At 52.2% G+C, this 19,977-nt stretch overlaps 1 protein-coding gene across 4 annotated transcripts; it reads left to right on the forward strand.

The window, feature by feature from the left end:
* Positions 1–44: 44 nt before the first annotated feature.
* Positions 45–19,936, forward strand: PLA2G15 (phospholipase A2 group XV). 4 transcript variants are annotated; one of them, XM_066243502.1, is made up of 6 exons: positions 45–1,366; positions 11,723–11,879; positions 14,742–14,860; positions 15,290–15,388; positions 15,780–16,004; positions 18,022–19,936. In XM_066243502.1, exons 1-6 carry the CDS (start codon positions 1,327–1,329, stop codon positions 18,531–18,533), a joined length of 1,152 nt encoding a protein of 383 aa, XP_066099599.1. In that variant the 5' UTR covers positions 45–1,326; the 3' UTR covers positions 18,534–19,936. The 4 variants fall into 4 exon arrangements, with proteins under 4 accessions (XP_066099599.1, XP_066099598.1, XP_066099602.1 ...); XM_066243501.1 differs by lacking the exon at positions 45–1,366 and adding an exon at positions 8,516–8,735; XM_066243505.1 differs by lacking the exon at positions 45–1,366 and adding an exon at positions 8,516–8,735 and having other exon boundaries at positions 15,905–16,004; positions 18,022–18,179.
* The last annotated feature ends 41 nt before the right edge of the window (positions 19,937–19,977 follow it).

Consider the following 19,977-nt stretch of genomic DNA (forward strand, 5'->3'; position numbering starts at 1 on the left):
TGGGGGAAGGTTGTTAGAACCTAACCCAGGACGCGCGCGCTCACACTCCCAGCCTGGGCACGCGCTGGGTCCAGATTCCCACTCCCCCAGCTGGCTTTACCGGGGCGACCTCCTTCTCCTCGTCTTCCGCATCATGAGGCCACCGCCAAGATAAAGGCAAAACCAGAGTACTTCTCTAGCCCTAAGGGTCGTGTAAGACTTGTGAAAATCACCAGGAGTCAGTCTAGAGGCTGTGGTGATCGCAAGGCGGGTTGGGGGTGACAGAAGTCACCAAAGGTCAAAGGGGGCAGTTAGAGTTACAAGGTATCACCCAGAGGCCTGTGAGGTGATCACCAGAGGTCGACTGGGGTGGGGGCGGGGATCACAAGAGGTTCTTAGTGTCGTGGAGGATCATTAGAAGTCAGGGGGCAGGGCCTGTCCCTACAGGTGGGAAGGCCAGGCTTTAGCCTGGCTCCAGGAAGTGCCCGTGGTGTCAAAAAGCATTTGGAGGTGCACAGGCCTAGGTGCTGCGGTAAGAGAAAGCGGACCTTCCCCCGCTCCCCAACTCCAGAGCGCAGCACTTTAGAGCGGGCTAAACTGGATATAGTTCAGGCCTGGAGCCTGATTCCTACCCCACGTGTGGACTCCTTGCCCACAGGCAAGGGGGGACTAGCAGCAAAAGTGTATTATTATGCACGTGCGGGCTGAAGAACCGCTTCTTCATCCCGGACCAACATCCCAATGCCAAGAGTCCCGCGTGGAGAACTCCCAGCACCCTTTCGCCTCGTCGATCTTGGTGACGCTCCTTTACCGCGCGTTTCCAGGCCGCCCCAGACTTCTCCAAATTCTACCATTTATGTGACTGAGAAACTGAATACGAATCCAGCGTGAAGAAGGGACTCTGGCCCGTCAGGAACAAAGATATGGGGATGCCAAACCCGAGCCTCACCTCCCGATTTCGGGCAAGCAGGGCGCTGCGTCCCAACTTTCAGACAGCGAAAAAGCCCGGGGTAGAGGGAGCCTCCGAGGCCTTGCCCACTAAACTGACACTGCAGCGCTTCCCCACTTGAAGGATAAAGGTTGAGGCGCCTGGGACGGAAGTGATTCGCACCGAGACACCGAGACACCGCGGCTTGGAGGGAGTGGGAAGTAGACAGATTTTCCAGAGACTTCGGGCAACCAGCGCTTCCCCTTGGGTGTAGGCGTGTGTCCACGCGCCGCTGCCTCTCTCTGGACCGCCCACCTAGTCGGCTGGTCCCCACCCCCGGAAGCCCTAAGCCAATCAGGCTCGAGGGAGGGGGAAATGTCGCTTTTCGGGCCTCTCCCCCCCCTTGAGATAAGCCCGGTATGTCAAATATTTGTTCGCGGGTCTGGGCTCTACAGCGAGGTAAGACCCCTCCCCCATGCACCCTGAAGTGCGCGTGCGCCAAGTGGAGTCCGGGCTTTCTCCTCACTCCCCTTTACCCCAGCGACAACTCTCATGTTCCCCGAACTTTCCTAAAACTCCCCTGGCGTACATCGCTGTTTGTCGGGGTTTTTTTTGGGTTTTTTTTTGTATTTTTCTGAAGTTAGAAACGGGGAGAGACAGTCAGACAGACTCCCGCATGCGCCCGACCGGGATCCACCCGGCACGCCCACCAGGGACGATGCTCTGCCCACCAGGGGGCGATGCTCTGCCCCTCCGGGGAGTCGCTCTGCCGCGACCAGAGCCACTCTAGCGCCTGGGGCAGAGGCCAAGGAGCCATCCCTAGCGCCGGGCCATCTTTGCTCCAATGGAGCCTTGGCTGCGGGAGGGGAAGAGAGAGAGAGGAAGGAGAGGGGGAGGGGTGAAGAAGCAGATGGGCGCTTCTCCTGTGTGCCCTGGCCGGGAATCGAACCCGGGACTTCTGCACGCCAGGCCGACGCTCTACCACTGAGCCAACCAGCCAGGGCTGTCGGGGTTTTGTTTAGGGTACTCCTACAGGACACAGCCCTGGCGGCCCCCCCCCCCCCGGGGGGGCCATCCTGGCGCTGCTTGATTTCTGTTTCAACCATCCTAGCGCCCTTGTGCGTTAAACTTCTAGACCACGTTAGGCCGTTCAGTATTCCTCTGCGCGGGTCTCAACGCCGGTGCCTTCGGGAAGCTTCCCACTCGAGATGACTGGCCTCTCCAGTATGGTATCTCTGGCCGTCCTGAACGCTTTCCCATTGGAAACGCCTTCATGCGTGTCCGAGTCCCTACTGGATAGTGAACTTGAGGCAAGGGGCTGGCAGCGGGGGTGGCTCCCCCAAACCCCCGTTTCCCCACTTGGGCTGTCCTTGAAAAACTAAGTTCGTTAAAATAACCTGAAGGCCACCTGGCCTATGATGATTCAGTGATTCAGTGGCTAGAGTGTTGACCTGGAATGCTGAGGTCCTGGGTTCAAAACCCCAGGCTTGCCTGGTCAAGGCACCGAGGAGAAGCAACTACTATGAGTTGATGCTTCCTGCTCCCCCTTCTTTCTCTAAAATCAAGACATATAATCTAAAAAATATATAATAATAATAACCCAAGGGCCCTGCTTTGTTGAGCTCTTACTCATCATCAGATAGGTCCTTCCAAATCACCCTTTTAATACTAAACAAGTCACACTCCTGTTCTCCACTCAGCTCTCACATCTCCTTTTCCCCAGCACTAAACCAACTTCTAACAATTAATAAATCATTTACTGTTTCCCTGCCTCACCCCTCACCCACAGGAGCACCAGATCCTTGAGGACAGGCTCATAACCTAGTGCCTATCACTGGGCCTGGGACCTAGTACAACTGGACCTCCCAAATGGAAGGTCTACATCCATCAATTCAACCAACTGCAGATCAATATATATGTATTTTTTAATTCAGAAAGGTGCCTGATCTGTGGTGGCGCAGTGGACCAAGCATCGATCTGGAATGCTGAGGTCGCTGGTTCAAAACCCCGGGCTTGCCCAGTCAAGACACATATGGGAGTTGATGCTTCCTGCTCCTCCCCCCTTCTCTCTTCTCTCTCTCTCTTCTCTAAAATGAATAAGTAAATAAAAATAAAAAAGAAAGGTGATCCCTGCCCATCCAGATGGTGGCCCAGTGGATAGAGCATCGAAGTGGGATGTGGAGGACCCAGGTTTGAAACCCCAGGGTCGCCAGCTTGAGTGTGGGCTCACCAGCTTGAGCGTGGGTTTACTGGCTTGAGCATGGGATCATAGGTATGACCCCATGGTCGCTGGCTGGAGCCCAAAGGTTGCTTACTTGAAGCCCAAGGTGATGGCTTGAGCAAGGAGTCACTCGCTTTGCTGTACCCCCCACCACCCGCCAGGGCACATATGAGAAAGCAATCAATGAACAACTAAGGTACCACAACAAAAAATTGATGCTTCTCATCTCTCTCCCTTCCTGTCTATATCTGTCCCTCTCTCTGTCTCTCATGCAAAAAATAAATAAAATAAAGTTGATCCCTAAATAATACATTATAACAATTATTTACATTATTTAGGTACTGTAAGAAATCTAGAAGTGATTTAAAGCATAGGTCAGGAACTGCTTAGGTTATACCTAACACTACACCATTTTATATAAGGGACTTGAGCATCCAAGAGAATTTTGGTATTGAGTGTGGGAGGAGTGGGGCCCTGGAACCAATCCCCCCAAAATATTTAGGGAGCATTATATTTGCACAAGACTTATTGAATGAATGGTTGCTTGATTTGCCTCTGGGTAGTCCAGAGATAGTCACCTCTTATAGGGCCACAGAGCCTGTGCACTAGTCTCATCTGCTCTACTTACTTCCCTCCCTATTTGTCCTTGCCCTAATTAATCCCTGCTCTTCCTCCAGATTTTCCCCTCTGGAGGCACCTCCCTCCATAGCAGAGATCCCTACTGTAGTTTGAAATGTCTGTATTTCACTAATAAATATCCCCCACCCTATCCCTACTAGGATTCATTAATTATGAATGAATGAATCGGAGATAAGGAATGTGAGAGGGATGAATGAGGCTCCAAAAATCCTGCCAGATGCCTTTCCAAATCGTACTACAGGTATTTGGGAGAAAGGAACTTGACCCCGCCAGCCCGGTTCCACCTCTTCCCCTTTAATTCTTCGTAGCTCCAGGGTCAAGTCCTGGCAGCGGACGCTCCAGCTGGTGGTACTGGCAGATACCAGCGTGGGGGCGGGAAGCATGGCCTTTCTCTTGTACTTCTAGTGTGTCAGGAGTGGTGAAGGGAGAACCCCCTTCTCCCTTCAGGGCCAGAGAATATCCCGCCGTGGGAGAGGATGTGATGCTGGCTGCCTGTTGGAACCCCGCAACGACCCCGACCCTTAGCGGCTCCCAGCTGGGTCGGGCTACTCTTCCTTATTTCCCAGGCCTCCAGAGTAGATAGAGCGGTGGGCTCCCGCGCTGGGCCTCCCGCGCTGGGCCTCCGCGAAGTTCCCATCTCCGCCCTTGCCGAATCGCCGCGAGTACCCACCAGAGGGCGCATTGACTCCGTAGGTTGATCCAGGTGTTTGGTTTGAGGAGAGAAGCGTGTACTGAAGAGAAAGTGGAAGGCCGGTGACACCACCTCCCAGGCCGCCTACTTCAGGCTTGAGAATCCTTGCAGCTTCTGACTTCCTGAACATAGGCCACGTTTTTAAGCTTGGTTTTTCAGGGCCCTTGACCTCTCAGTTCTGCTCTCAAACCATATGCTCCAGACACACTGCTGTGATTGTTCAAGTCTCCAGGCTGCTGTACATGGGAAGCTCCTTGCTGGAGCACCCTTTATTTTCTTGACAAAATTCCTACTTATTCTTCAAGACCCATCTCTAATTATTCTTCCAGGCAGCCTTCCTTGATGCCTAGGCCAGGTTAGGTGGCCTTTTCTGGGCCTCTTTCCCCCAGGGGCCTGTCAGGATGGGGTCAATATTTGGCCTCTCATGACTTCAGGGAGGCTCTGGCAGCAGAGGAATAAGAGCCTGCTGAGCCATGAGCTTTAAGAGAATCAGTTAAACCAGGGAGGGGCTTCTTTAAAGTCAATGGTCATGTCTGAGCCAAGGCCTAAATGCAGAGCTCAGTTTGAGTCTCCAAAAGTGGAGGCTGCAGAGTGATCCCAGTGCATCAAGTGCAGGAGTCCTGAGAGAGAATGAGGTGTCCTGTTCTAAGCAGCAAGGAAGCCTTAGAGGCTGGAGATGAGAGAGCCAGAGTACACTGCAGGGTCCTCACTCGCTATGATGCATGCAGTGGGAGGGTCATAAGTGGGATTAGGTGGGCAGCGATGGGGACTGACAGTGTTTACTGGTGTCAACCTGGGATGTGGAGAACAGTCCACACCCATAAGGGCATAAATTGGGACATCAGTGAGGAGGCTATACTGTGGGTGAGGGTAGTGTGGCTTTGTGAAGATAGAGCTGGGGAGATTTGATGGCCACCTAGTTGTGGACCTGAGATTCAGGGAGGTATCTAGAGTCTGGGATGACCAGGTCTGCAGCCATCATATGGATGAAATGAGGGAATCCTCACCTCTGACTCCCCTCCATCATGCCAGCATGGGTCATTGTTGAACAAGGCTTGGCACCAGCTTGCCCAATGGCCATGGTTGCTATTACCATCAGGGCCTGTGGGAGTGGGGCACCCAGGAACTGCTTCCAAGGACAGCCACCATGTGAAAGGCCCATGGTCACCTGAGGCTGTTGGACTGACAAGACATTGAAGCTGTGCCAGAGTTCAGAATGGCTCAAGCTGTCATGTTCCCTATTCTCTATCCACTTAACCCCTTGGCTTTTTTTTTTTTTTTTTTTGCAAGAGAGACAGACAGGAAGGGAGAGAGATGAGAAGCATCAACTCATAGTTGCAGCACTTTTTAGTTGTTCATTGATTGGTTCTCATACTTGCCTTGACCCAGGGGGCTCCAGCTGAGCCAGTGACCCCTTGCCCAAGCTGGTGACCTCGGGGTTTCAAACCTGGGACCTCAGTGTTCCAGGTTGATGCTCTATCCACCGTGCCACCACCAGTCAGGCTAACTCTTGGCTTTTGATCTGCCTGTCTCTATCCCTGGCAGAAGGGTCTTTATGGACTCCCACACTGGGGCTGCCAGATTGATCCTCAGCAACCCTGGGATGGAGTTAAGAGAGGCATGAGTGGGTGGGACCTTTTTTTTTTTTTTTTTTTTGTGGTGGTAGTGGTGGTGTCCCTGGGCTAGGACCTGAGGCTAGAGATAGGGCCTGAGTTGGACCTTAAAATAGGATGGTACCCCATCCACCAATGTATTTCATTATAAGAATACAAGTGGGGCATGCCAAGATGGCGAGCAGATTCATTGAAGGGCACTGGTAAAGACTGGAAAGGGTCAGCCACTTATCAAGAGGAAGGAAGGAAGGGGAGAGATAGAGGTCTTGATGAGGCAGATAATAAGGCAGGGACATTTCTGGACAAGTGGAATGGGGAAACTAAGACAAGATAATTAAACAAGGCCAGACAATTTGATCATTTTACAGGCAGCCAGTAAATTGCAAGACCTTATTTTCCCTAACCAAGGACGCTTGAGAACAAGTGGTTTATACCACTCCTCTCTGACCAGAAGATAAATAGCTGAAATCACCCTGGTCAGGGAGAGGACAGAGACCCAATTAATGCCACTTGTGCCAGCCAAATACAAGAATGGATGAAGTCGGGGAACAAATAACAAAAACCTTATTAGATCCAGATAGACCCAAGATAAAAGTAAACCAATACAGTCAACCAAAGAATAATCCCAAACTCCCCTATATGCTCATTTTGATGCATCAGTGTATTAAAAACACACCTGGGCCTGACCTGTGGTGGCGCAGTGGATAAGGCGTTGACCTGGAAATGCTGAGATCGCCGGTTCGAAACCCTGGGCTTGCCTGGTCAGGGCACATGTGGGAGTTGATGCTTCCAGCTCCTCCCCCCCTTCTGTCTCTCCTCTGTCTCTCCCTTTCCTCTCTAAAATGAATAAAAAAAAATAATAAAAAAATTTAAAACAATGAGGTGGCATTTAAAACACACACACACACACACACACACACACACACCTGGAAAGTTGGTGAGTGTTCTGTGGGGCTCTCCCCTAAGACTTGCCTGCAGAAGAAAGATAAAAACCCTCAAAAACCCAGCATGGGATCAGTCTACAACACGCCCATGCCCCTTGTTGAGCATGAAGTTTTTATTTTCTTTCTCCTAAACTCTAAGGGTCCCCACAAGACTTGCAACCAGTGCAGTGGCAGGCAGCAGCAGCTTGTCCCGGGCTTACCACCTGAACCTGTCTACAAGGCCCCCCTTTTCTGACTTTCTGAGCTATAAGCAGCCCCACCTCAGCTCACTTCTGTCACTGTGACTTTTACTTCCCAGTGAGCTAACGGCAGCCCCACCTTGGCTCACTTCTTTCTTATAACATTTCTAGAGTACAACATAACTTGGTTGTACTCTGTTGCTTCTTCTACCCTAAGCCCTTCCTTGGTTTCATTGTTCCCCACTTCAGTAAAGGTACTCTCAAAATCACCTGGACTCATGTTGTGAAATCTTTCCTGTAGGGAGTCAAGAACCCACACACTACAGGGCAGTCCGAGGCAGACTCGCTCAGGCTTTGTCCCTATCTGGTAACATTGAGAACAGTGACCAGGGAGTGACTGGCCCTTGGGAGGGCGTGTGTGGAGGACCATGACCTCCAGTCTCCAAATGCATGTTTACCCTTTTCCAGAGCAACACAGGGTGCTGATTTATTAACTGGCTGTCAAGACTTTGCCCACTTTGTTTGCCCCCAATTCCTCACAAAGGAAATTATGTCCTTTCTGGATTTCCAGGTTTGCCTGTGCTGGGTGGTCCCAACACCCCTCCTGCTCTGTGGGGGTACTTGCCCATGGGACAGGGTCAAGGCTCAAGCCCACTCTCAGCCCTGCCCGCGAACTGCTTTGTCTGTCAGGGTGACTCCATACTCCGAGCCCCTAAAAAGGGGAGGGCACACATCCCATTCAGAAATGAAACATGCTGACTTGGCCTGTTCCCGTCCCATCCTAACCCTGAGGCAGACCGCAGTGTTGTCTGCCTGGGTCGGGTTGCCCGAACAACCCAGGTGCTCTCTGAGCAGTTTGGGAAGAAACGGTGTGGGCGGTTGCGCAAAGGTCCTGGTCATCCCTATTCTCCTAAGGTGCTAAAACTCCCTGGGGCTTACTTCCCTTCTTCGCCTTGTTTTGACCGGAGTCGCTCAGCTGCCGCGAGCTCTGGACCATGAATTGCCACTCAGCCCAGCTCGTTCCAGATTTCAGGTCAGGGAGGCGCCAAGAATCTGGGGTGAAGGCTGCGCAGCGTAAACTTCCAGTACGGATGGCTAGGCTAAGGTACCCAGCAGTGGCAAGGAGGGGCGACCAGCCCAGAGCCTGGATGCCAGGCTGAGCCTCGATCGATCGATGCGCTCGGCTCGCAGCGCTGTCAAAGGAGCTAGTCCGGGATGGCAGGGGTGGGGAAGCCAACTCCATCTGGGAGGGGCACGCTGGAGGTGAGTCCCTATTGGCTGGCTGGTTGCGGGAGCTGCATGCTGATTGGTCCGGCCGCGATGGAGGCGGTGGGCGGCGGGGTTAAGCGCGTCCCCGCGACCCGGCCTAGGAGCAAACCCGGGGCTCTGAATCCGCACAAGAGACAGGGACACTCAGTCCCACGCCATGGGTCCTTACCTCTGCCCCTACCGCGCAGGCCTACTCCTGGGTGGCCTTCTGTTCCTTCTGCCGCTCGCAGACCCGGCGCTTCCTACCGGACGTCCCCCTCCGGTGGTCCTGGGTGAGGCGCGCGTCCAGTCGTGGGTCCGTTTGCTCGTACGTCAGGCAGGATAGGGTGCAGGAGTGAAAGGGATTGTCTTCCCGGTTTGCATCTGCTCTAAACACAGGGTGGGGAGGGAGCGTATGACTGTCTTGTCACCTGGGTCGGTCCGTCCACCTCCGGCCATACTGGGCACGGGTGTGGTCAACATCTGTCACCTTCCCCTTGTAGAATGTGAGGGTAAGTAGGAGGGTTACCATGCGATTGTCCATCGGTCTGCTTGTCCACGTCAGTCCCAAACATTACCTTGCCTTACCCCATTTTTTAGCTGGGAAGCCAGAGACCCTTTGACTCCATTCCTGAGGGCTGGTTTGGGGGTAAGGTGGCCTTAGATTTGGCCCCCAGAGACCTTAGTGTTGACTTGGGCTTGGCTATGAGGCCGTCTACCTTGACTCTCTCAGCCCCACATGTTTCAGAATTGCTAAAAAGAAGCTCGTTAGGGAAAGGATTCCTCTCTTACCCTGCCACTAGGACTCCCTCCCCCAGCAAAACGTATCAAACCTGAGGGAGGAGGTCCTAGGGAATCTGAGGGTGACTAAAGATAGAGGTAAGAGGTGGGACAGCCCTAGCCAGATAGCTCAGTTAGTTAGAGTGTCTACCCAAAGCGTAGAGGTTGAGGGTTCAGTCCCAGGTCAGGGCAGGTCTGGGCACGTAGAAACAGATAATGTTCCTGTCTCTCTTTCTCTCCCTCCCTTCCTTTTTCTGTAAGATCAATAAATAAAAATTTACAAAAGAAGAGGTAGGACAGTGGCTATGAACAGATGTCAGAGAGCATGCCTGTACTCTTATTCTTCCATACCTACTATGTTGGGGCTGGTTGACCTCTCCTGCTTATTCCTCTGCTTGGCCCTGGGGCTGGGTGACCTCTCCTGCTTATTCCCCTTCTTGGCCCTGACCTTTGGCAACTGTGCAGAAGTTACAGTGTTTCCTTGTGGTGGGCAGGTATAAGACTTCTGTGGGGGCTTTGGATGCCTCATGCAGGCTGTTGCTCCCACCCAGAGCTGGTGGTGTGTAGGTGACCAGCCAGGACTCCTGAAGGCAGAGGCATGCTGAGGTATATGTTACATACTGAGTCTGCATGACCCCAATACTCTTTCTGCTGGGAGTATTCTAATGGAGATGATGCAGATCACAGAAAGGTAAGGTTGGCAGGTAATTTTGTCCCAACGTGTCCCCCAGCAGGAGTTCAGGGGGATGCTGGACCCAGGTTAACCATGGGAATTGGGCAGACTTGGCCTTTCCTTCCCTAAGTTTGAGGCTTGATCCCTAGAGATGAAGTATGGGCAAGCACAGAGAATCCACTGACCAAATCAGGGAAGGCTCCTTGGAGCCTACAGCTGGAGCTCTGGCCAGGAGAGTTCCAGGCAGAGGAACTACACATCAAAGGGTGGAAGGAGGTAGCCCAGGCTGTCTGGAATGGAGCACCAGCGAGGGAAAGTGAGAGGTGGGAGGGAGTGGGTTGTGCAGGCTCGTGACTAGTTGGGTCATCCATCTGGACTTCATCCCAGGGGCCCGCAGGGAGCCATGTGTGAGCCCAAGGAGTTCTAAGTAAAAGGGTGTGGCATTGGGAAGTGTGTGGTCCATGAAAGGCATGCAGCCTTTTCTCCTGGATGGGTGCTAACTTATTAATTGATTCAGTTTTGGTTATCCTAGGTCAGAGTACAGGTGCCTCAGGTCCCACCTAGAGTCACAGAGCAACTGGAATCTAAACCTGCCCAGAGAATGAGACTGTTGGCATTAATCCTAGGAAACCCCATGACTGGCAGTGGACAAGTTGTTCCTGAGCACAGATCAGCAATCCAAGGGTGACCAGCCTTTCCGGGCAAGGAGAAGGGACTATAGTAAACCATTTATACCTCTACTAGCCTCAGTCTCCTCATCTGTAAAGTGGGTATAAGAAAGATTTTCTTTTCCCCCAGTGTTATTGAGGTGAAAGGCACATGGGTGGCTGTTGTCCTAGTTCTAGGCACAAGGGCTCAGGAAGTGACCATTGCTATTTTTAGAGGTCCCACAGTCTGGCCAGGGTGAAAGGCATACAGACAAAGCAGATCTGGTGACTTCCTTTTCAGTATTTCCTTTGGTGGAGAGAATGACCAAGATCTCTCCACTCCCCTGCCCAGTCCACAGAAGCTGTCATGCTGGGGACTCCCCACTTCTGCACCCACATCATGAAAGGAAGTAAAGGCAGGTGCTACAGCTGCCTCCTGTGGCTGCCCTGAGGACACTGTGCGGTGGTGCATTGCGAAGGCATGCCCTCTACGGGACCGGGTATATAGTCCAAGCCTAGTGAATGCCCTGGAGAGCCAAGTGCTGGTTGTTCACTCAGCGATCGTGGATCTTAAATGGAGATGAGTGTGGGAGGTGCTGAGAGTATGGCATGTGGGAGCAGGTGAAGTCTGAAAAGTCACTGGGAGCAAATAATCTCTAAAAGGCCTTGAATGTTGGGCAATGAAACAACAGGGATAGGTTTGAGTGTCACAAGGCCCCCCAGGGCTCTTTGTAGATTCAACAGGCCAGTTCAGATAGAGAAAAGTTATCCTTTAGGCCTAGTCTCCCTCACCCCATACTGGATTGTGGCTGGAATGGTGTGTTGTTTCAGGGTAGCCATCTTCAATGCTTGGTCCAGGTGAGCCCAGATGCTAGGGCCCTCCAGAAGATCTGCCCTTTGGAACCTTAGGGCTCTGGCCTTTAGCATAGCCTGGGGACTTAGGAGGTCAGCAGATACCAGTATGAGCTTCTTTCAGTTGTGTTTCTGTTCATTGCCTTCTTCCTCCACAAACTTGTCTTGGAGCGCTTTCTCTGGATTTACTTTTGCTGGTTAAGTGGTACAATGCTCTGTCCTGTTTTTTACTCTGGTCAGAGTGAACAAGGCTCTGTCTATTCTAGCCTGGGATGGTAGAAGGCCTCAGGCTCAGGGCCTCATGTATGTTCTCTATGCCCCGCTACAGTGCCTGGTGATTTGGGCAACCAGCTGGAGGCAAAGCTGGACAAGCCGAAGGTCGTGCACTACCTCTGCTCCAAGAAAACAGACAGCTACTTCACACTCTGGCTGAACCTCGAACTGCTGCTGCCTGTCATCATTGACTGCTGGATCGACAATATCAGGTGGGAGCTGGGGCACAGACTGGTGCTGCTCACCAACACAACCTAAGAGGCTGCCAGAGTCCATTTCCATCTCATCCCACCTCAAGAGACCACAAGGTCACTGACCTTTCTCCCTTCCCATTTCCTCAGTCTGATTAGCACCACCTCTGTGCTCTCCCAGACAGAACTCCCCTTTCCTGCTGCTCTTGTTCTCATGCTCTCCAATCCATACCTTGTGCTTTGAGCCCTACCTGTGGTTTCCATACCCTGTTCATAGCCTCAATGTGGCCCTCCCCCTTTCCCTTGCCCCTGGCTTGGCCACACCTGCCCCTCCAGCTTCTTGATCTTCCTGGGATGCCATGTCTTCAAGCCTTTGCAGATTCTGTTCCTTCAGCCTAGAATCTACCTCTATACCCTTTGCCTGACGAATTCCCCACCTTTACCTTGTAAATCCTGAGCCAGGTCTCTGCCACTCTCCAGAGCTGGCTGAGTAGCCATTTTATCTATCATTTTAGTCTCAAGGTTCTATTGGCTAGTCTAATATTCAAATAGACATGAGACAAAGAGAAAATAAATATATTTAATACAGGCCTGACCTGTGGTGGCGCAGTGGATAAAGTGTCGACCTGGAAATGCTGAGGTCGCCGGTTCGAAACCCTGGGCTTGCCTGGTCAAGGCACATATGGGAGTTGATGCTTCTAGCTCCTCCCCCCTTCTCTCTCTCTGTCTCTCCTCTCTCTGTCTGTCCCTCTCCTCTGTAAAAAAAAAAATATATATATATATATATACATATATATATTTATTTAATACATATGTATATATGGGAACCCAGAGGCGGATTAAGGTCGGTTGAGGCCCCAGGTGCAGAAGAAAATATTAGGCCCCTTACATTAGAAAAAAGTATAAAGTTGGGGTTTTGCGGGGTTCTTCACAAGTCAGGGCCCAGGGTGCGTGTCATTAAATCTGCCTCTAGCAGGGGTCCCCAAACTTTTTACACAGGGGGCCAGTACACTGTCCCTCAGACTGCTGGAGGGCCGCCACATACAGTGCTCCTCTCACTGACCACCAATGAAAGAAGTGCCCCTTCCAGAAGTGCGGCAGGGGGCCGGATAAATGGCCTTAGAGGGCTGCATGCGGCTCGCGGGCCGTAGTTTGGGGACGCCTGCTCTATGGGAACCCCACCTACATGAGAGAATCATAGACCCCTACATGCAAGAGAGGTTCAGTTGGGTGATGAGTATGCAACATAATTGAATGACAAGAAAACCTGGACATGTTTTCTTTGAACATATGTACCCTGATTTATTGATGTCACCCCATTAAAATTAATAAAAATTTATTTTAAAAAAGAGGTTCAGAGATGGAAAAGGAATATATAGGTATATAAGACATTCTGAGATAGAGTTGAAATAAGGTGCCCAGAGGGCTTCAGCCAGTCATTACAGAATGATAAGAAGAGCAGATATTGCCTGACCGGGCAGTGGCGCAGTGGATAGAGCGTCGGACTGGGATGTGGAAGACCCAGGTTCAAGACCCCAAGGTTGCCAGCTTGGATGCCGGCTCATCTGGTTTGAGCAAAAAGCTCACCAGCTTGAGCCCAAGGGCCTTGGCTCAAGCAAGGGGTTACTCAGTCTGCTGAAGGGCCGCAGTCAAGGCACATATGAGAAAGCAATCAATGAACAACTAAGGTGTTGCAACGCACAACGAAAAACTAATTATTGGTGCTTCTCATCTCTCCGTTCCTGTCTGTCTGTCCCTGTCTATCCCTCTCTCTGACTCTCTCTCTGTCTCTGGGAAAAAAAAAAAAAAAGAAGAAGAACAGCAGATATTTAGTAAATAGAAGTTTGCCCTACCATATACTTGTGGGTCAAAAATCAGGTGGCTCAGCCTGACCTGTGGTGGTGCAGTGGGATAAAGCGTCGATCTGGAACACTGAGGTCGCCAGTTCGAAATCCTGGGCTTGCCTGGTCAAGGCACATATGGGAAGTTGATGCTTCCTGTTCCTCCCCCTTCTCTCTCTCTCTCTCTCCTCTCTGAAAATTGAATAAATAAAGTCTTTAAAAAAAATTAGGTGGCTCAGTTGGTTAGAACATCGCATCATTCCATACACCAAGGTTGTGGGTTCAATCCTCAGTCAGGGCCCAGGGAAGAATCAACCAATGAATGCATAAATAACTAGAACAACAAATTGAGGTTTCTGTTTCCCCTTTCAAATAAAAAGAGAGAGATTATTGCTGATAATCTCTTTTTTTTTTGTTTTTTTGTTTTTTTTTTTGTTACAGAGAGACAGAGAGAGAGATAGAGAGAGGGACAGACAGGAAAAGAGAGATAAGAAGCATCAATTCTTCATTGCAGCACCTTAGTTGTTCATTGATTGCTTTCTCATATGTGCCTTGACGGGGGGGGGGGGGGGGGGGGGGGCTACAGCAGACCGAGTGACCCCTTGCTCAAGTCAGCAACCTTGTGTTAAGCTGGTGAGCTTTTTGCTCAAACCAGATGAGCCTGCGCTCAAGCTGGCAACCTCGGGGTTTCGAACCTGGGTCCTCTGTGTCCCAGTCCGACGCACTATCCACTGCGCCACCACCTGGTCAGGCCACTGATAATCTCTTATTATGGGAAAGTTCCCTAATTCAAGTTCCAGGTAGTTAAGGGAGGGGCAGAAGTTTCTCTTGAGCCTGAAGCTAAAATTGTTCTTAGCTTAAAACAATTCACGGAAGCAATCTCCAGTGACTACTGTGAACCCCCATAGTTACTTTTTGGTCTCCCTATTCAACTGACCAAACCTGAGAATTGGAAGGGAGTGTGGCTCAGGACACGGCAGTATTGGGACTCTTCCAAATTTAGTGCCAGCTCTGGGTCACCAGCTCATATCTCTCCTGACAGGCTCGTCTACAACAGGACGTCCCGGACTACCCAGTTTCCCGATGGTGTGGATGTGCATGTCCCCGGCTTTGGGAAGACCTTCTCACTGGAATTCCTGGACCCCAGCAAAAGCAGTGTGGGTGTGTAGCCTTTCTCCTGCTCTCCGGGGAATGGAGGTGGAGGTTTTGCCCCCCTAGAGTGGGAGGAGCCACTAGTTTGACAGGTAGGCTGTGAACTGTCCGATCAGTATGGGCAGAAAGCACTCCTGCAGGGACCTCCCTGCAGTAGATGTCACAGTCTCCTTGGTAGGCATGGTATAGGTGGCTGGCACTGGCTGTACCCTCTTTATTGTGTTTTTTTTTTTTTAAATTCATTTTAGAAGAGAGAGAGAGAGAAAGAGAGAGAAGGGGGGGAGGAGCAGGAAGCTTCAACTCCCATATGTGCCTTGACCAGGCAAGCCCAGGGTTTTGAACTGGCAACCTCAGAGTTTCAGATCGACACTTTATCCACTGCTCCACCACAGGTCAGGCGGCTGTACCCTCTTTAATCCTATGTGTTTATGTCTATAGGTTCCTATTTCCACACCATGGTGGAGAGCCTTGTGGCCTGGGGCTACACACGGGGTGAGGACGTTCGGGGGGCTCCTTATGACTGGCGCCGAGCTCCAAGTAAGTGGTCATCCTCGTTTTTTCCCTGTTGTCTTAAGAGGTGGGCACATGGAGGTCACAGCCACCACAGGCCCTGGGCTCTCCCCTGCTCCTGGGCCAAAGGTGTCTAGCCCAGTAGTAATACTTACCACCTTCCCTCAGTCTGTCCTGTCCTTCCCCACCCCTCACCCCAGGGTTTCTGGGCCTCTGAGCCCTGGGGAGAGATAGTAAGTCTCAGGAGGGGAAAAGGAGCCCCTTTGTTTCCTGCCTTCATTGAGGGAAACCAGACCTGTCCCACTTGAATTTTAGCATTCTCCCCTCCCACCTAGTCCTGGGTCTGGCCTGAGAAGTAGTCAGTAGTTTAGGTCCCAGGACCCTTCCTGCCTGACTCCTGCCTGGCTCTGGCCTGCAGATGAAAATGGGCCCTACTTCCTGGCCCTCCAGGCGATGATCGAGGAGATGCACCAGCTGTATGGGGGCCCCGTGGTGCTGGTTGCCCACAGTATGGGCAACATGTACACGCTCTACTTTCTGCAGCGGCAGCCACAGGCCTGGAAGGACAAGTATATCCGTGCTTTTGTGGCACTGGGTGCGCCCTGGGGGGGCGTGGCCAAGACCCTGCGTGTCCTGGCCTCAGGTAAGACCCTGCCTGGCCCAGCATAGGAGTATTGGGGGTGGCACTCTCTCTTTCCCTCTACAATGTCCTGGGGAACCCTTCTTTCTCCAGAATAGTATTCTTTTCCAAATAATGTCACCCTTAAGTTGATGACCCTTGTTATCTGTGTAAGTTTCTTACAGCATGTACATGGTGCAGCATAACTGTTGGTCAATGCAGATACTTGCTTGTACACACGTATACATACACTACATACACACTGGCTGGCCTAACTCAGTTTGAGGTAGAGTTCAGTTTTGTTTTTTTGTTTTTTGACCCAGAGTTTTTTGTGGGGGAAGCCTTCTCCCTGTCTCCTGCCCCCATCTGCACCTTTTTGTCTTCACCTTTGCCCCAGGGAAGGAAGGCTGGACTACAGTTTCCTGTTTATGAGTTACCTCTCCATGTGTGGCAGCAAGGAACCTCTGTGGGCAACACAGGGAGGAAGTAGGTGCAGATCTGTTTAGGCCTGCTTGCTAGGCTGTTGGGAAAGTCATCTTCCCCATCTCATTCCTCTCCAGTCCATCTGCCTTTTTTTTTTTTTTTTTTTTTTTTTTTCTGAAGCTGGAAACAGGGAGAGAAAGTCAGACAGACTCCCGCATGCGCCCGACCGGGATCCACCTGGCACGCCCACCAGGGGCGAGGCTCTGCCCACCAGGGGGCGATGGTCTGCCCAACCTGGGCATCGCCATGTTGCGACCAGAGCCACTCTAGCGCCTGAGGCAGAGGCCACAGAGCCATCCCCAGCGCCCGGGCCATCTTTGCTCCAATGGAGCCTTGGTTGCGGGAGGGGAAGAGAGAGACAGAGAGGAAAGCGCGGCGGAGGGGTGGAGAAGCAAATGGGCGCTTCTCCTGTGTGCCCTGGCCGGGAATCGAACCCGGGTCCTCCGCACGCTAGGCCGACGCTCTACCACTGAGCGAACCGGCCAGGGCTCCATCTGCCTTTTTGTGGCTGTCAGAACCTGCCAGCTGCAGCCATAGGGCTTTCCTCCTTCTGCTAGGACTGGGTATGAGCCCCATGGCCCCTCACTAGAAGCCATGAGCCAGGGCTGTGCCAAGCATCTGATGAGCTTTCTTCCTCAAGCCTCTGCCTCAGCACTGCCTGATCTGTTTGTCAGTCAGTTGATCGTTGTGATCAGGTCAGTCTCAGTACCTGTCCCACCAGTGACCTTGGATTGGCTGGGAAGCTCCCGTGAGTCTCCTTAGAGCTTTGCATCAGATGCTGGAAACTGTTCTTTCAGGGCCTGGCAGGCTGGGAGCAAGGTTGGGGTGGGAAGGGTGGTAGTCATAGACCTTAAGTAGGAGCTTCCCTTTCCTCAGTGAAGTCCCCACCAGGCAGTGGTTCTGTGGTTAGTCAGAGAAGTAGATTGATGGGTGGCCATGGGTGCTGAACAGGGTTGGAGGCTCCTATTCCCAAGTTCCAACTCACCCTCTGGAAGTCTCGCTGGCTGGTGGGTGTGTTTGTATTGTTAGCATTCCTGTGTGAAAAGAACTCTCACTCTAGTCTGCAGACTTCCCTCCTGCCTGTCTCCTGAGGGCCTGGCTGCACAGGTCAGTGACAGGCAGGTGGCTGGTATGAGACCAGGAGAGGTTGGCTGCAGGTCTAAGCCTAGGAAAAGAAAAATGTTTGTATACCTCAATGTAATAGAGAAAGAGGAATGTGCCTCTGGGCTGACAACCTGCTGATTTACCTTTGATAAGGTCAGTGCCCACAGGCCCCATGATAAGTCACCCTGTGGGTTTGAGCAGCCTAAATCCTTGGTCATGAAATGCTATAGGAAAAAAAGAAAAAACAGGTCTTGGTTCGATGTTTACCAGAGGTAGCAAAATAAAGGGAAACAATACAAGCTAGCACCAGCACAGGAGTTATAATGACGGTCCTCGAGACGCTGGTGGGCTGACAGGGCCACTGACTGGGGCCCTGGTGAACATGCATGCTGGTTCCTTCACCCAGTCAGCTTGCATTTCTGAACACAGATTGACTGGAGCCCTCTCTCTGCAGGGGACAACAACCGGATCCCGGTCATTAGTTCCCTGAAGATCCGGGAGCAGCAGCGGTCTGCTGTCTCTACCAGCTGGCTACTGCCTTACAACTGTACATGGTCACCTGAAAAGGTCTTTGTACGCACACCCACAACCAACTATACACTGCGCGACTATCACCAGTTCTTCCAGGACATTGGCTTCGAAGACGGCTGGCAAATGCGGCAGGACACGGAGGCGCTGGTTGAAGCCAGGGTGCCACCTGGCGTGCAGCTGCACTGCCTCTATGGCACTGGTGTTCCCACGCCAGACTCCTTCTACTATGAGAGCTTCCCAGACCGTGACCCCAAAATCTACTTTGGTGATGGCGATGGCACTGTGAACGTGCAAAGTGCCCTGCAGTGCCAGGCCTGGCGCAACCACCAGGAACACCAGGTATCACTGCAGGCGCTGCCAGGCAGCGAGCACATTGAGATGCTGGCCAATGCCACTACCTTGGCCTATCTGAAATTCGTGCTCCTCGGGCCCTGATTCCTGTGTGCCAGGCAAGGCTGTAGGGCGGCTCACCCACAGCTGCTTCTCTTGACCTCTAGGGCTGCCGTGGCCCACGAGTTCAGCAGTTTGTGACTGACCTTATAAGGCCATAGGTCTTGGATTGTGAAACATCTGCCATCGGAAGTGCTGTTTCTTCTCCTTTCTCTGGGAGTGAGGAAGGAAGTAATAGGACTCACTCAAGGGACTCTTAATGGAAAGAATGCTGCTGTTGATGGGATTGTTGTGACCTCAGGACTGGCTCTGCAGGTGGATTGGCTGGTACCTGGATCCAGTCCCCAACTCAGGGGCTATGTGTTCTTTCTATTCCTGTGGCTATTTCACATTTGTCCACCAGGCCCTGTCCCACAGACTTCCTGTGAGGAATATGACTGAACTGTCGACCCTGCCCCCGAAGATCCCAGGGATGGGCTCCTGGTCCCTAGGGTGATCCTTCTCACACACGAGCCACAACTGCTACTGGCCACGGACGGCTTTCCTGGGACCAAGCTGCACAACAGCCTGACCGTGGCTTTCTGGGAGCAGCTGGTTCCCTCTGCAGGCAGGGCGGGTTGTGTTTTCTGTGGTTACCAGGCCCTGGGGCATTCGGCCCTACCTCCCCCACCTCCAAGCACAGTCTAGCTCAGGATTGGGCAGCAGATGGTGCCCCAGTTCTGCAGGCTATGTCCCAGGAGCTCTGATCCCCTTTGTTGGGTTGTTGCTCTCAGTATTGATGCTTGTCCCTTTGCCCTGGGACTGTGGCTCAAGGATGAGTGTCGGATCCAGTGCCATGACCTTTTTATTTTCTCATGGCCTTTTAGCTTCTGGTGAAGAAAGAAAAGTCAAGAGCGGCCAAGGTGACTCGAGCTTCCCTGAACTGCCCTCTTGCTAATCCCTCCACCATACTGCCACCTTGCCATAGGGTTGCTCTAGCACCCAAGTGGGCTGGCACAGGGCTGAGAAGAAGCTGGGCTACTGCCTACCCTGCCCAGCACCTACCTCTACCAGGCAGTGCAATGATATTTAGTCTGCAGGGACTAGCTCAGAAACTTGAATTGGCCCCTGTGAGAGCCAGGTGCCTTGGAGCCCCGCTGCGGGTTCTCTGTCTGCCTCAGTGATGCTGCACGGGCCTTCCTGTGATAGCAGCGCTGGAGAGTCTGTATCTGCCTTGGCAGCAGTGGCCTCCAAGTGGGCAACAGCTATAGGCCAAGACTTGGTTCTAGCCTCTAGGGAGGGGCCCCAGAGCCACAGTTAGGTGGACTGTGTTGCTCTCCCACAAGGTTTCTGTGGAGCTGGATTTTCTCTGTAGTGTACATGCCCAGCCTCTGTCTCTCCCTTTGTTCCTGAGTGGTGGGCCCCACATCAGGCTCTGAGCAGGCTGTATGTCAATTATGGCAATAAAAGTATTCTGGATGCTATAAAATGCTCTGGCCTAGCCTCTTTT

Source organism: Saccopteryx bilineata, chromosome 9 (assembly GCF_036850765.1).
Source record: "Saccopteryx bilineata isolate mSacBil1 chromosome 9, mSacBil1_pri_phased_curated, whole genome shotgun sequence".
Lineage (NCBI taxonomy): Eukaryota > Metazoa > Chordata > Mammalia > Chiroptera > Emballonuridae > Saccopteryx > Saccopteryx bilineata.